Source organism: Caenorhabditis remanei, chromosome X (genome assembly GCF_010183535.1).
Source record: "Caenorhabditis remanei strain PX506 chromosome X, whole genome shotgun sequence".
Classification (NCBI taxonomy): Eukaryota; Metazoa; Nematoda; class Chromadorea; order Rhabditida; family Rhabditidae; genus Caenorhabditis; species Caenorhabditis remanei.
This window is the reverse complement of record NC_071333.1, coordinates 6509447-6524127: the sequence shown is the minus strand read 5'-3', so window position 1 is coordinate 6524127 and position 14681 is coordinate 6509447. Positions and strand designations below refer to the sequence as shown.

The window sequence follows — 14681 nt, the reverse complement described above, 5'->3', positions numbered from 1 at the left end:
TATCAGAACATGTCATCACTATCGAAAGTTATTCTTCGATCCATTAGGAAGATTTGAAATCCAACGAGACAACATGAGAGTGCTAACAAGCCTAATCCAACAAGCAGATACGTCTTTTCCAAGAACGTCTGTTCGGTTCCCAACCAAGATGGGTGTAAAATCCAAAAGTATTTCGTCATTTTGTGTTTGGTGCAGTTAATTACACTAGGGTTATCTGAAAATAATCAATTATTCGCCTTGAACTACCATGAGTCGAGCACTGACAAACGTTATCCACTTGCAACCTGTATACTCCTTGTTTTAGACCATTGTGCTTCTTCGTGTCTAAAATCCTATATAACTTTTTGAAGTTCTTGTTAGTCGTTGACTCAAGCCACTTTATCAGAGAGATATTACGGTACCCGCCCATCTCACAAACATGATGTTTCCATCCAATTGGTTTCACTGTATTTCGAAACTGCAAATTTTCAAAAAGAAAAAAGATATTAGTGATAAGAAATGGTTTCTGAACATACTTCGACTGCATCACACAAGTTCTTCTCTCTTGGTTGAAAATATGCCTCTCGAAGTTTGTCATCGATCACTCCGTCTTCTGTCCAGGCAATTGGTGTGTTGTTCAGTGTTAAACTAAAGTAATCTAAAAAGAAATGTTGGGGAAACAGAAAACATGTTTATGATTCACCAGTGAACATAATCGATGCAGCAGCTCCAACTGGTGCATAGTACTTCTGTTTTTCAGTACAGAACAGGGGTAATAAAGGAATGCCAGAACTGTCTTGTTTTGGGTTTTCGCAAGAGTATCTTCTGTTTTTAAACTTATCGCATGCTGCGTTGTTACCAACTAACAATTGCTCCGTACAATACGCTTGAGATAAGGAACGATGCATTCGAAATGTGTTTTGAAGTTCATAGTAAAAATAGACTGGTGCCTAGTAAAATAAATCAATTTGAATTTCGACAATATCTGACACCTACCGGTATGAACCCTGTTACGTTAACGTCGATAAATCCAGAGAACTCTTCGTCATATTTTACTCGAATGCGAATAACTAAAATTTTGAAACACTTGAATTATGTAAGTTTCTGCACTTCAATTAGAGTTTTTGAAAAGTTTTAATGGCTGTCTTTATGTGTTCGTCAAGAACAAAGTTATCATGTTAGCCTGTTCATATGTGTTCTTATTGTCACAGCACAGGCTAGTTGATTTTTCAATAAATGAACTAAGATCCTGTACCATTTGTACTAATTATATGAGAATGGCATGCTCACCTTGATTATTTGCTGCAGCAATCAGTTGAGAAATACCAAGAAACAATAATGCAAAAAATATAGTGATAGAAACTGCATAACGTCGAGTTACTACTGGAATCTGCCCTTTCAGACGTTGTTGTTTCAGGTTTGTTACTGAAAAGGTTTACAATCAAACAGCCATAAAAGTATTATGAACTCACCAAAATTTTGCCATGTCCCACAGTTTGAAGCCATGTCATCACCATTAAATCTAACACTTTCATGAAAAGTGACTCCCATTTTCCTTTACAATAAGAAAGAAAAAGTATTGCAAAGTATACAATACATCAAAAAAAAAACTCTTCACACTATACATTTCTTTCAGCTTTCTTTTCTCTGCCTTATGCCGTGATTCATTTTTCACAACAATTGTTTCTTTTTATACTTTATGTTTTAGTTTTCTGGTTTTTCAAAAATGTACTCAGATGTGAACCTGGTTTTTTGGAGTATTAAGGACCACCAATTCACGCCAACGTATTTTTAGTATTTGAGTCTCAAATTTCATTCATGACATTCTGACTTTCTGGTCATGGGACATAAGATCAACCTATGTGTATTGCTTATTCGATTTTGTTTCAATTTGTTACTGACTGGCCTCTGTAAGTATGTGTTATTGTTTATATCTTCTATTTTTTATGATTGGAGAATCTCACTTGTTTTACTATGACCCACAGTTATACGGTAAGAATATTGGAGCATTTTTTTCTGATTTTTGAATGTTTCAGTCCCAAAATATCGTGATTACTTAGAAGCACAAGGGAATTTAACTAGAGATTTATTCAAAACCTATGAAAAAGACGTCTCCCCTGTTTATACTTGGTGTAAGTAATTGTAACAAAAGCGATCCAAAAGTCAAAACTCAACTTCAGTTGACACTACGAAGCCGTTGGGTTATGATTCAGATGCACCGAAACGATGGAATTACACTCTGTTTTTGTATAGTCTAAAATTGGTTGAGGTCAACGAGCCAGAAGAGCAGGTTTCAGTGGTTTTAGAGCTTATGGAGGTGAGTATTGAATTTCGAATATTTGTGTTTTGATGTAAAAGAATTAAAAAGATGGAAACAGCGTTTCCTAGTAGCACGTTTAGATTTTGGAAAAAGTTTATATGTATTTCAGTATTGGTACGACCCTCGGCTATCATGGAATGCATCAGACTACAAAAATGTAACAGCAATCTTCACAAGACAAGAGAAAGTTTGGAGTCCGACACTTACTCCATTTGGAGCGTCAGTACTTTTTTTGATTGTTAACTCATTCCAATCATTAATAATGTTTCAGAAATGAGTTGATTGATTTCCGTGATCAGGACTTCCGTCTAGTATGTATAGATAACTTGGGACAGATCTACGACTACTTATCAGTCCGTGTATCTGCTAACTGCCGGATGAACGTTGCCAACTTCCCCTTTGACACACAAACCTGTCAAATAAGATTCTCACTTCCAATATTTAGTTATCTCGAAGTGCAGATATTCAACGAAGTCTACCAGGGAATTCAAAATGTGTCGTCTTTTGAAAGAATGGGAAACTCGGAATGGGAACTAATAAATCTTACTAATCGGGTGGATTTCTTGTCATTCAATGATCGGTTTGATGTGGAGTTGTCAGTTTTTGAAATTAAAATTGCAAGAAATCCGCTCTATTACTTTTATATGATAGTATTCCCATCGTTTGTGATCAATTCGGTGTCGATTGTTGGTGTCTTCCTGAAAGGAGCCGATAAAATGTCAAAGGTTGGTAGTTTAGAAGCATTATATATATATATTAATATGTTTCACTTCAGTTAAACGTTGGCCTCACAAATATTATGACAATGACATTTATTCTTGGAGTAATGTCAGATAAAATCCCGAGGACAGGGAGTATCCCTTTACTTGGTATATACATAATCATAAACCTTTTGATTATGCTGTTTGCAATTTGCGTAGAAATGCTTGTTAATAAACTGCGAAGGTGGGCAACTCCACGGTTGAGAAAAAGGAAAAGTTTATTCAGGTAATTTTTCATTATTTCTCTGAAAATCATACTGAATGATTACAGTGCAAAGCTGGAAACCTTCATTGGAACTCCATTGGAATATACATGTGCTGTGGCTTTAGAACTGATGACATGTGCCAATTTTCTGATTATGATTGGATTTTGGATTGACGATTCCTAACAATATCATTTTTAGCTTCTGTAAACAATAAAGTTCGTGAAATATATGCTGTCATTCTTTTTTCATGTTGTGGGAGAACCGAAAAATGTTGAAGAATTAGAAAAAAAAGTGTGAGAGATAGTTATCTCAGTGGGAGGCGAGGGTAATTGATAGATCTAGAGATGATAAGATGCAACACACCATCAGCATCTCAGTTTCGTTCAAATAATCGGGAGTAAAAGAATGATTTAATTCTAGTAGATGCGTGCCAACTTGTTTAACCGATTAATAAAACATCGTGCTTTTTTATAGAAAATTTTGACGAGCTATGTGTTTTTTCTGAGTCAGCCACAATGATTTTTTAGTAATAATTCATTGGAAATTTTAGGGTTGACATTCTTTGCTTTATTTTTATGATTTTTTCCAATATCTGTCAATTCTAAATTACATGTGTATATTTTTATACTCGCTCATAACCAAAACATGATGCAAACGCGCTCCGCGGACACGCATTAGGGAAAAGAGACGCAGTGTACAATTTATTTTGAATAAAACCTCTTTTTTCGGTGTATATTTGTTAATTTTTTCTTTTTTTTATCGTATAATGACTGTTTCATTTAGAGAAACTTAGAAAAATTCAAAATCAAAATTAAAATTACGATGAAAATGTTTAGAGTTGTCGTAAAACTAATCCATTAAATCAAAATGTAGAAATAAAAGTTTTTACAAAGGCATTTTTCTGACTCATCGAGGCTCATACAAAACCAACATGAAACATTTCCCGATTTTTAGGTCCAGCAAGTAAGAATTATAATATTTTAAATATTTTCAATTTCCCACTCCGTGTTTTTAACGGTTCATAAAAACATAATCAACACTAGCAACATTTTTTCTTCGGTTTGTCAGTTTTAGTAGCCATACGTTTTCTATCGATTTCCCACGTTTCTTCTCATTGTCCTTCTTGCGCATACAAACGCCAGGTGGTCCCAGCTGGCCTTTCCTTATTCTCACTGACAGTTATTCATCATACGACATTCTTTCAGTACCTTGCGCAGGCTCACCGTTTGCAACGCGGTCGCATTGCGGTGAGGGGTCGCTGATGAGCAAACCCCAGATCGATTTACTGTGTCGACTTCAGTGGTCAGTCTGCCGAGTCCTCGGTTTCTTTCATTACGTTCCGTTCTCATCCATACTTGTCCAACTTATCCAACGTTATCCAATTCAACGGCCCTTATCTTATTCCTCAACAACACTGAAATTAGCTCTAAAATTTCAAAACCAAACTATTTTTGCTCTGCTGACTAAAAAATGTATCTTCAATATCAACATATTGGAGTTTTTTGAATTTAAAAAAGATGATTCCTAAAGAAAAACTAATTCCATATGCAGCATCTGAATAGATATGTTTTTATATATCTCACTACTTACATATATCTCACTACATAGTTCTCCATTTTCTAACATTTTTCCTTTTTTCATCTTGCCAACGCTCTCATCAAGTCTTTTTTCCATTAATGATCGGATTTCAGAATGTCCTATTCACTTCCTCAAGATGTCATCCTCTCGCCTCAAGATGATCTTGTGCTTATCAAATTCATTTTTGACCTGTCGCACAAACAGGTTCAGCCGTTCTGTATGGCAGAATTTATGTACAGATGGCCGTGGGTCGGGACTAACTCTCATGCTATGCGCAAAAGGTGAGTTATTTTGAAAATAAAAAAAAATAATTGAAATCAAGTTGTCCACATTTTACTCCATAAATGATACTACATGTTTCTCTTTTGAAATGTGTAAAAAATTCAAAAAATTTACAGAATCGACGGATTACTCAACAACGGCCACACCTTGGAGGGTATCGAATTTCATCGAATAATCCAGATGGCTTTCGTTATGAGTGTCAGCATCTCTAAGGAATTTGAAGAAAAGATCCGATTGGAAGCTGACTTGAAACTCGACAACAGACGAAGAATTTTAAGAGTTCACAAGCGAGGAACTTCCTTACCATGGTACACTTGGGCCGGTGAGCACGTCAATGTTCCGTGGCGGGAGAAGACTTTGCTAGAAATTGCAGAGTACACAGAAGAGAGTGTAGCTATTATGGCTGAGATTGAAGCTGATATGAAGAAGGCCAGTAGGAAGTGAGTTTTAATCTACTTCTGCACAAACAAATTAGTTTGTGACGTCTTCCACAGTACATACAATTTAGATTCCAAGTTATTATGTAACTCATACACCAATTTCAGGGCAAACAATAAACGGAAGTTTGCTCAACAGTCAGACAATCATTGCATCAATCCGAACCACGCTAAAAAAGTTAAATTTGAAGTCGAAGATTCAAATTTTAATGCTCAAGACGACGATACTGATGATAATGATGACTGTATTATTGTTGACGAAGTCAGTAGTGGCAGCAGCTAATGGTCCGAAAGTAACTGCTTTGTTCCGTCTTTTTTTTTCTTCTGGTTTCAGGTTCTTCCTTTCTTTCCGTTTTGAATCTCTGGTTTTCTCTATCTTCTCATGTTTCCTTTCTTTTGGAACAAATTTATATGCGGTTATCCTGTTTATACGTCATTAATTTTTGTTACATTTCACTTCTTAAGTAAGAATTCTTATTTCATTTTTCATGTTGAATCTTTCTGATTTGTTTAACTTTTTCATCCGTTTGTTAAGTACTGTAACTATTTCACTTGATATGTAAACAACTGTTTGGATAAAAGTTATAAAACTTCTGTAAGTTTCTGCCAATCAACTTTCCAAAACTCAACACAAGCATCAAATTGGACTGATGGCATTTGCAAATGCAGGTTTGTTTCAGACAGCCGACTAGTTGAACTTCTAGAAAAAAAATCTAATACATACAATCAAGTTTTATGGATAAGAAAATTATTCCAAGTGCACTCAGCCAGTTACAAGAAAACATTTCTTAGAAACGAAATGACTTCTCAGTAAGAAACATTCAATTATTTTGATTGCAAGATTCTTGCATTGGAGATATAACTGAAAACGTATCTAGTGCTTCATTTCAACCGTAGACCGTAAGTTTGCAATAAAATGAATTTTTGATTCTGTGAATACTCGGATAAAAGAGGATTTGCATAGTTCTATGTACAATAAAATTATAAATTATTAGATTTTGGTTTGTTACAGAGCAGTATGTTGTGAGTTTCGTTTTTCTAGTAACAGACAAGTGCCCCAGATAAGTAAAAAACGGGAGAAATTTGTTGCGATCAAAAAACTTCTTTTTTTTGAACTCATTTATAAAAGAGTGTCTAACAGTTTGAAGGATAGTAACAAATTTTATTTTCAAACATTAACACTTCAATTTCGAAGCGAAAACATCAAAAAGTTTTCAAGTGCGACGGCTAATTTGATGCGATTTCGTTTCTCCCGCAAAGTCTTAAATTAATGTTTCTGTTACTCTTCACTTTCGCTTCTGTTTCAGTTTCAATAATTTTCAAAGGGTTAATGGCTGATTTTTCAGACTTCTTACACAAGATTACTCCAAGCACTTGAAGTTACAGTTTGTGAGCCGTTTTTTCAACATCCCTCTACTTTTCAAATAATGGAAAAGTAGTTATTTATAAAAATGTTCCAAATTTCAGAATCTGAACGACGTCTGGTTTGAGTTTTAGTAGTTTTCACAGTCACCTATTTTCTTTCCTATTTTATTCTAACCCGTCTTTTCAAATGGGAGATGCAATTTGCATTCAGTCAAGAAACGTGTTTCTCGCACTTTTCATCACTGTCTTCGCTGCCCGAAATTTATGTTTATGAAATATATCATTCTATACGGAATTCACCTGATCACGGTTTTTTGATCAGTGAGACTGACTTTTTGAAATCGGTAACCTTCTCGTTTCTGATACGGTAGTTAAATTAGAACAAAAATCACCGGTGAAATCAAAGTCCTATTCCTCTTTTATGTCCCTCCCTGAATCCTATCAAAAATTCAATTAGTGATTACAATTACACCTGTCGTTTGAGAATAACTAACTTCTTCCCTTTTTCGTTTTCAAATAGAGGTGGAGAAATTAAATGACGTTTTGTCTTTTGTCTTGACTTTTTTCATTCAGGTCACCTTCTCATATCTTCCGTATCACATTCAATATAACGGCATCTGCAACCTTTAAAGATCAACTCTCTGACGTCAATTTTATATTTGTAACCATTGATTTATTGTAGAAGTAGTGGGGATGATTTCGGCGAACTGACTTGATGCGATAATCGATTCAGATCAAACACTACATTCGGCCACCCGAAACGTAGTCATCTAGATCAAGTAGCCCATCATACAAGTCTCCACCTCTTGTTTCAGTTCTCGACCGTCTCATTTTGTTATTCAGCCCGGTGTCCGATCACTTGCTTGTTTGTCTGTCACCACTTCATCTTCTGACGTAGTTAATTAACAAGTTGATCTTTCAGAAGTTTTCAATTGCTACTGTCCCTCTTTCAGTCAATTTTCTTTGTTTCTCTGCTCCACCCACTCTTGTCCATTTTTCACTCCAAAACTTTTCACACTTTGTCTGTTATTGTTATGATCAATCACTTATTTCAGTTCTAAAAAAACATGAGATCTCTGGCGACAACACTGATAGTCATAAGTTCAATATGTCTTCTGAAACAAGTCTCTTCTGAAATTGATGAGAAACAAGTAGTAGCTGACGAGAATAGTCTTTCGGATGAAACAAAGGCTCTATCACATCATCATCACCACCATCGGATTCGGCATGGGAAAGTTCATCGGAAAAGACAACCAGTGTGAGAAAGTTTTATGTAGGAAGTGGTGAATTTATGTGAGAAATTGCAGGTGTGTTAATGGAAAACCAGTGGAAGGTGTTTGCGAATGTGAACTGGACTTTGTTGGAAAACATTGCGAGAAGAAGAAAAACTGTCAGTCTTACCGGCGGTATAAGAATGGATCGTAAGTTGTTACTTAAAAATACACAAGACATGTCGAGAACAGACATTGCTAGATTTTTCTTGAAAATAAAGAAACTGATATTTCAGATGCCCTGAATGCTTGAAAGGCTACAAAGGAGAATTCTGTGAAGAGATCATCTGTTACAACGGAACTCCTGATACTCATCTCACTGAATGCAATTGTGATGATCCATACTCTGGGAAACACTGCGACGAATTGGAAACTAAGAAAATTTATAGTTACTACAACCGGAAGGTGTTCCTTCTTGGACCACTTGGTGCTATCTCACTCATTCCTATGTGTGCAATGTACATGATTTGCGAGTATTTCGCAAAGAAACGACAGGTAAGGTACAAGTTGATGATGAAGCTTACTTCATGCATCATTTTCAGGTAAAAAGAGTTGGACTGATGATGGAAGGGCAGAATATCAATGTGCAAGATCGGCTGTTGGAGAAACTTTTAAATAATATGTAATACTTTCATGGGTTTTGGTCCCAAATCTGGCTACCATTTCAAGATCCTCATTGTTGCGAGCTTCTTTGTTTACTATTAGTTATTTTTATGATACCAACGACGTTTTCAAATGACATCTGCACTATTCCACTTTTCGATTGTCAGAAAAGTATTGTTAATTTGCACTGATTCTTTAGTGCCTTTTTTTGAAATGAATCAACTAATAAATAAAATGCTTGTTGTCTCAACCCAGAACTATAGAAGTACGATGCAGACAACTTCAAATTATCATGACCTTTTTTCAGTTACCTAACAAGAAAGCAATAAAAGAGTTGTATTTCCTCTTCTTCCCTCTTATCAAAACAAAAATGCGATATTTTGTGTTTTGTCGTCACATTCAAAACGTGACAAAGCGAGAACGAATCGCATGTTTTTTTTTCTCCCGACTTTTGCTATTATCAGTTGCTAGTGTGCCTTAACCATCGGAGTCGACGGGCCACTATCAGTATTTCAAACCTATTGAAACGATCATTCCATTTTTTGTAGATTCAGTTGTCGGCGACAATGTTCGTACTCTTATTAGTTTTCTGTGTACTGCCACAAGTTCCGGGTCTGAAAGTAGTGCAAACCAGTTATGGTAGAGTGCGAGGAATCACGGATTGGTCCGATGACAAGAACCATAAGTACATTTTCAAGGTTAGTCGGTGGTTTGTTGTTCAAAATAATTAATTTAGAAAGTTGTAGAGCGTCCCATTTGCAAAGCCCCCTCTTGGCAATTTGAGGTTCGCTCCTCCACAGAATCCAAAATCTTGGAGTGGAATTCTCGATGCTTCCAAATATAGGTACCACTATAAACCTGAAAAAAGTCTTGTAATTTTACATGTTTAGCGCAGCATGTATGAGCAATTCCACTCAAACCAGCACACCACAATCATACATCAGCGAGGACTGTCTGTACATTAACATTTTTACCAGTGAAAAGTGTTTGGTAATGTGATGACGTTGTCCTTGAACTTTTGTGATTTTGTTGATTCAGAAGAACAAGTGTCCCGTCATCGTGTACTTCCACGGAGGAGCGTTTAACTTGGATTCGGCAACCATGTTCCCCGACAAATTCATTCTTGATAGATACGTAACGGAAGATGTGATCTTTGCCATTCCAGCATTCCGATTAGGAGTTTTCGGACAACTGTACTTTGGCCCCAGTGCCGTTCTAACGGAAAATTTGCTGATGTTTGGTGAGATTTTACAGTTGATTAGGCAGATGAAAATTGGTTTGTTTCAGATGCTGTCCAAGCAATCAGTTATGTTCATAATGAAATTTCAAATTTTGGAGGAGACGTTAATCAAGTCACAGTTATGGGGCACTCGTCTGGTGGGACGTTGGTGGACGCATTGGGTTTCTCGAAGTAAAACTTATTGTTTTCTATACATGACCATATGTGACTCTTTAGGTTAATCGATCCGGAAGTAAAAATGTTCCAGCAAATGATAGTGCTAAGTGCACCTGGAATGTTTGGATTCTATGATTTGGTTGTGGAGAACTCGTTTGTCTTTGCAGAAAAACTTGGGGTAGTTTGATATTTCTGACAAAATCCGGAAGATGAGTTTTCAGTGCTACACTGGCGCGAAGGTGGATCGACCTAACGCAAATATTGCTGAAATAGTAAACTGCCTAAGGAAAATTGATGGTCACGAGATTCTGAGAATGCAAAGACAAATGGAAGAAGTGGATGGATTGAACTTCAGGAGCATAATTAGAGGAGCACCGTTTTTAGAATTAAATGGAAAGTTGGCTGATTTGAAAAGAGAAACTTCTGTGAGACTGGCACCAGCAGACCTAAATCTCACTTAAAAATAATTTACAGCCAAGAAACCTCGTCTATGGAACGACGGAACATGAGTTCCGCACAATTAAGTATAGAAATCCGTACATTTCTGGTTGCTTCCTAGATTTTGAGAATCCAGTGGCCGTTTCGCGTCATTTTGACGACATGCTGATGGATCATAGTATGTTATCATAGTTTTAAAACTTTAGAATGCTGACAAATTACAGTAGACGACTGGATAAACGGAGACACTGCTGGAATTTTTGTGTCTGCTGCTACCTATGCGGCAGCAATGTCAAATGCAGGAGCGAACGTTTACTTGTTTGAAACAAGGCAGAAACCATACAGTTTCCATGTTTCTGATATGCAATACTTTATTGGAATTCATAGAGAAGTTTGGCATTTTAAAGATATGGATATCTTGGACACTTTTTACTCAAAAATGCTGGTGAACTTTACTAAAACTGGAGTGCCATCACCGAGTGAGAATTGAGATGCGCTTCTTTTTTAAAAATAAGTTTCTAATTCAGAATGGCCAGTTCTTGACCCAACGAAAATGAACTATTTGGAACTCAAAGTGGACACAAAGAATAAGTCTGGTCCCGTAATGCTTGACGGTTTTCATGACCAAGAAATGGAATTCTGGTTCGGTGAAATGACAGAGTTTGATAAGAACGTCACAAAAATAGTACTTATCAATGTGTGTATAGGTCTAACACGTAAGAGTTTTCAGAGAAAGGCACAAGGTTTGCAACCAGAGAGTCATGAAGTCAGTTCTCAACTTCAAACGGAAGGAACGCCACAATCACCAATTCTGCCGGTCACTAGTGCGTTTGGAGAGAATACACTTCCTCCGAAAATCACGACTGTACAAACTGAAAAGGAATACAAAAAAACCGGTGGATCAATTTTGAGTCAATGGTGGTTCTATCTGGTTGTCGCTCTCGTTGTAATGATTATTGTTCTAGTAATAATTTCTTTAGTTAGATCAAAACGAGAAGAGGAAACTCCTTTGCTTAGGTAGACCGATTGATGTCTGCTGTCTATCACGCTAGTCAATAAACTTGTGCACAATAATTTCGTCCAAAACCATTTGATTGTGTCAGTTGATCATGAAAAATATTTGTACGAAAACATTGTTATAATGTAAACAGAGATAGCCAGGAGAACAGAGTAGAATAAGTTTATCAGTTTTTTATTGAGTCGAGCACATTTTTCTAATGCTCCTATTTCTGCTTTCATTACTATTCACAGATTCGTACAGTTTGAAAACTGTGACCACAAGTTATGGAAAGGTTCGAGGTATTACAGACTATACGGGAGGAAGCAACCACAAGTACAGTTTTAAGGTATTTAAAGTTCTAAAACAAACAATATCTCAAATTTGATTACAGAGTGTCCCGTTTGCTAAACCTCCAGTGGGTGATTTAAGGTTTTCACTTCCACAGAAACCGGACTCATGGGACGGAGTACTGGATGGTTCAAAATATAGGTGATATTCATATCAAATGCATTCTTAATAACCCCTTACAGTGCCGCATGCTTGAGTAACTCGTCGTTAACGTCTACGCCACAAAAGTTTATCAGTGAAGATTGTCTATACATCAATATTTTCACTAGCGAAAATTGCCTGGTGACAAAAATACTTTGAGAGACAGGTGTTTCATTCTTTTTCTTCAGATAAACAAGTGTCCCGTGATAGTCTATTATCATGGTGGCTCATTCAGTTTGGACTCGGCTACAATGTTTCCAGACAGATTTATTTTTGAGCGATACGTGGAAAACGGAATAGTTTTTGTGATACCTGCTTATCGGTTGGGAGTTTTCGGCCAGTTCTACTTGGGAGACGGAGACATTGTACCAACTAATTTGATAGTGCATGGTAATCGTTTCAATACTTGATTGACAGATGAAACGGCGGAAGTTACAGATGCTATTGAAGCATTGCATTATGTTCATCAAGAAATCTCAAACTTTGGTGGAGACCAAAATGATGTAACTCTCATGGGACATTCTTCAGGAGCACAGCTTGTCAATGCACTTGGATTCTCACATTATGTCGATCCTGAGCAGAAACTGTTTCAGAAGTTTATTGTGCTCAGCGCTCATGAGTTATACGGATTTCCAGAATTCAAAATAGCAAACTCATTTGAAGTTGCAAAGCTAGTGAACGTAAATTTCCCTTTTGTTCATGAAGTTGTTTGTTTTTAGTGTTTTTCAGAAAACGAAAAAGAGGTAGTAAACTGTTTGAGGGGAAAGAATGCTCTTGATATATTACAAGCTCAAAAATCAATGGAGGAACAGGAACACCATTTGTTTCGAAGCCTTATTCAAGCGCCACCACTGATGGATTTTGGAGAAAAACTGGCGGAGGTTAAGAAAAATGCTCCAGTACGTCATGAAGAAATAGCAAAAATAACAAAGTAACTTCTTACAGAAAGGAAGAAAGATGCTATGTGGAGTAACTGAACACGAGTTTGAAAAGTTTCGATATACATATTTCCGAATACAAGGGAGATTCCTAGATTTTGAGAATCCAGTAGAAGTTATTATGACTTATCACGACAATTTTGCTAATCGAAGTATGCTTTTGCATTTTATTTCACCTTGTGTTTTATTTGCAGCTGAAAACTTGTTGAACAGTGATTCATCATCAGTTATTGTATCTGCTGCAACCTATTCCAAAGCGCTTATCAATGCTGGTGGAGAAGTATATCTTTTCGAAACAAGACAAAAGCCATACAGTATGCATGTATCTGATATGCAGTTCATTATCGGAATCCATCGAGAAAAAACGCATACAGAGGATATGGATATTTTGGATTCATTCTATTCAAAAATGCTTGTGAACTTTACAAAATACGGAGAACCGTTGCCAAGTTTGTTCCAATTGAAAAGTAACTAACTAATCTTTTTTTGTTTCTAGTATGGGAAAAACTGGATCCCGGTAGAATGAATTTTCTTGCACTAGAAGTAGATGAAGAGCACGGAATTTGGCCCAAAATGGAGGACGGATTCCACGAGGAGTTGATAAATTTCTGGCTAACAGATATGATGGAGTTAGACAGTAATATAACACAACAGGTAATAGGAGATTTTATTCTTTCGAATAAATAATATTTACAGAAGCGAGAAAATGGAAAATTGGTTAATGTTACTATATCAAATTTCACTACTCAGAATCCAATTAATTGGACTACTCAGAATTGGAATATAATTACTTTTCCTAATCTCAATAATATCAACACTCCTCTTCCAGAAAATTTGAGTACTCAATTTCACTCAAGCACTACCAGTAATGAATCTACTTCTACTACAACGCATTCCTCTTTTGAACCTTTCACTCCAGAAAGTTTTCCTATCTACAATCAGTGGTGGTTTTATGGGATTCTTGTTTTCATTGTTATAATTGTTTCTATTGTAATTTTGATGATTTTAAATAAGTCAAGAAGTGAAGAAAGTCGGCCACTTCTAGCTTGATTTTAACAATTCATTCATTTTGAGTATTCGATAAACGTTATTAACTAAACTGAATTCTGTTTTTGCCTATTAATAAAATGGACAGCAGCTGCGACTGAACGTGATAAAACGCACATACATATGTATGTATATTGTTTGCAAGAGCACTATCGATTGACAGGTTGATCAAAAAATTTTTGCTGATAACCAGGAATAATAACTCATGGACAGAGATTTGACTTGTCTATAGGTGTGGCAGCCTCTGGTTTGTTAAATTCGTTACATATTCAAAATCTGAAAGTAGTAAAAACTAGGTAAAGCATCGTAGAATGGTCCGACCACAGAAATCAACTCGATACGTTCAAAGTTTGAACCAGTACATGTAAAAGAAGTACAATTTCAGGACATATATTTTCTGAACCACCAGTAGAAAACTTGCAGTTTAACTCGTTCTCGTTTAGTCTCGAGTGTCAAAAATGTGATTTGAGCTTTTTTTTATATTAAAAGTCGTGAACAACCAATTCATTAAAAAAGCAAGCAAGGACTGCTAATACTGAATATGAAAAATAATAATGAAAATGATAAAAAG

The 14681-nt window shown here is 36.1% G+C and overlaps 5 protein-coding genes across 5 annotated transcripts; 4 read left to right on the top strand and 1 right to left on the bottom strand.

The window, feature by feature from the left end:
- Positions 1-2: 2 nt before the first annotated feature.
- Positions 3-887, bottom strand: GCK72_023243 (uncharacterized protein; the record flags this gene model as incomplete). Its single annotated transcript, XM_053735304.1, has 4 exons — positions 3-214; positions 265-457; positions 516-637; positions 683-887. The coding sequence occupies 4 exons, from the start codon at positions 885-887 to the stop codon at positions 3-5; spliced, it is 732 nt and encodes a 243-aa protein (XP_053578870.1).
- A 1038-nt stretch (positions 888-1925) lies between these two features.
- GCK72_023242 (uncharacterized protein) lies at positions 1926-3449 on the top strand (the record flags this gene model as incomplete). The annotated part of the gene is made up of 7 exons (XM_053735303.1): positions 1926-1971; positions 2016-2111; positions 2160-2296; positions 2409-2518; positions 2571-3024; positions 3075-3127; positions 3332-3449. 7 exons carry the CDS (start codon positions 1926-1928, stop codon positions 3447-3449), a joined length of 1014 nt encoding a protein of 337 aa, XP_053578869.1.
- A 1509-nt stretch (positions 3450-4958) lies between these two features.
- On the top strand, positions 4959-5846 carry GCK72_023241 (uncharacterized protein; the record flags this gene model as incomplete). The annotated part of the gene is made up of 3 exons (XM_003106588.2): positions 4959-5125; positions 5243-5566; positions 5672-5846. 3 exons carry the CDS (start codon positions 4959-4961, stop codon positions 5844-5846), a joined length of 666 nt encoding a protein of 221 aa, XP_003106636.2.
- A 2149-nt stretch (positions 5847-7995) lies between these two features.
- Positions 7996-8825, top strand: GCK72_023240 (uncharacterized protein; the record flags this gene model as incomplete). Its single annotated transcript, XM_003106771.2, has 4 exons — positions 7996-8186; positions 8236-8349; positions 8436-8694; positions 8742-8825. The coding sequence occupies 4 exons, from the start codon at positions 7996-7998 to the stop codon at positions 8823-8825; spliced, it is 648 nt and encodes a 215-aa protein (XP_003106819.1).
- A 543-nt stretch (positions 8826-9368) lies between these two features.
- Positions 9369-13750, top strand: GCK72_023239 (uncharacterized protein; the record flags this gene model as incomplete). Its single annotated transcript, XM_053735302.1, has 20 exons — positions 9369-9500; positions 9549-9646; positions 9693-9792; positions 9841-10042; positions 10090-10213; positions 10259-10376; positions 10420-10623; positions 10673-10814; positions 10861-11115; positions 11164-11321; positions 11367-11653; positions 11898-11982; positions 12028-12065; positions 12167-12266; positions 12314-12515; positions 12564-12799; positions 12845-13024; positions 13071-13215; positions 13258-13512; positions 13560-13750. The coding sequence occupies 20 exons, from the start codon at positions 9369-9371 to the stop codon at positions 13748-13750; spliced, it is 3252 nt and encodes a 1083-aa protein (XP_053578868.1).
- Positions 13751-14681: the final 931 nt, after the last annotated feature.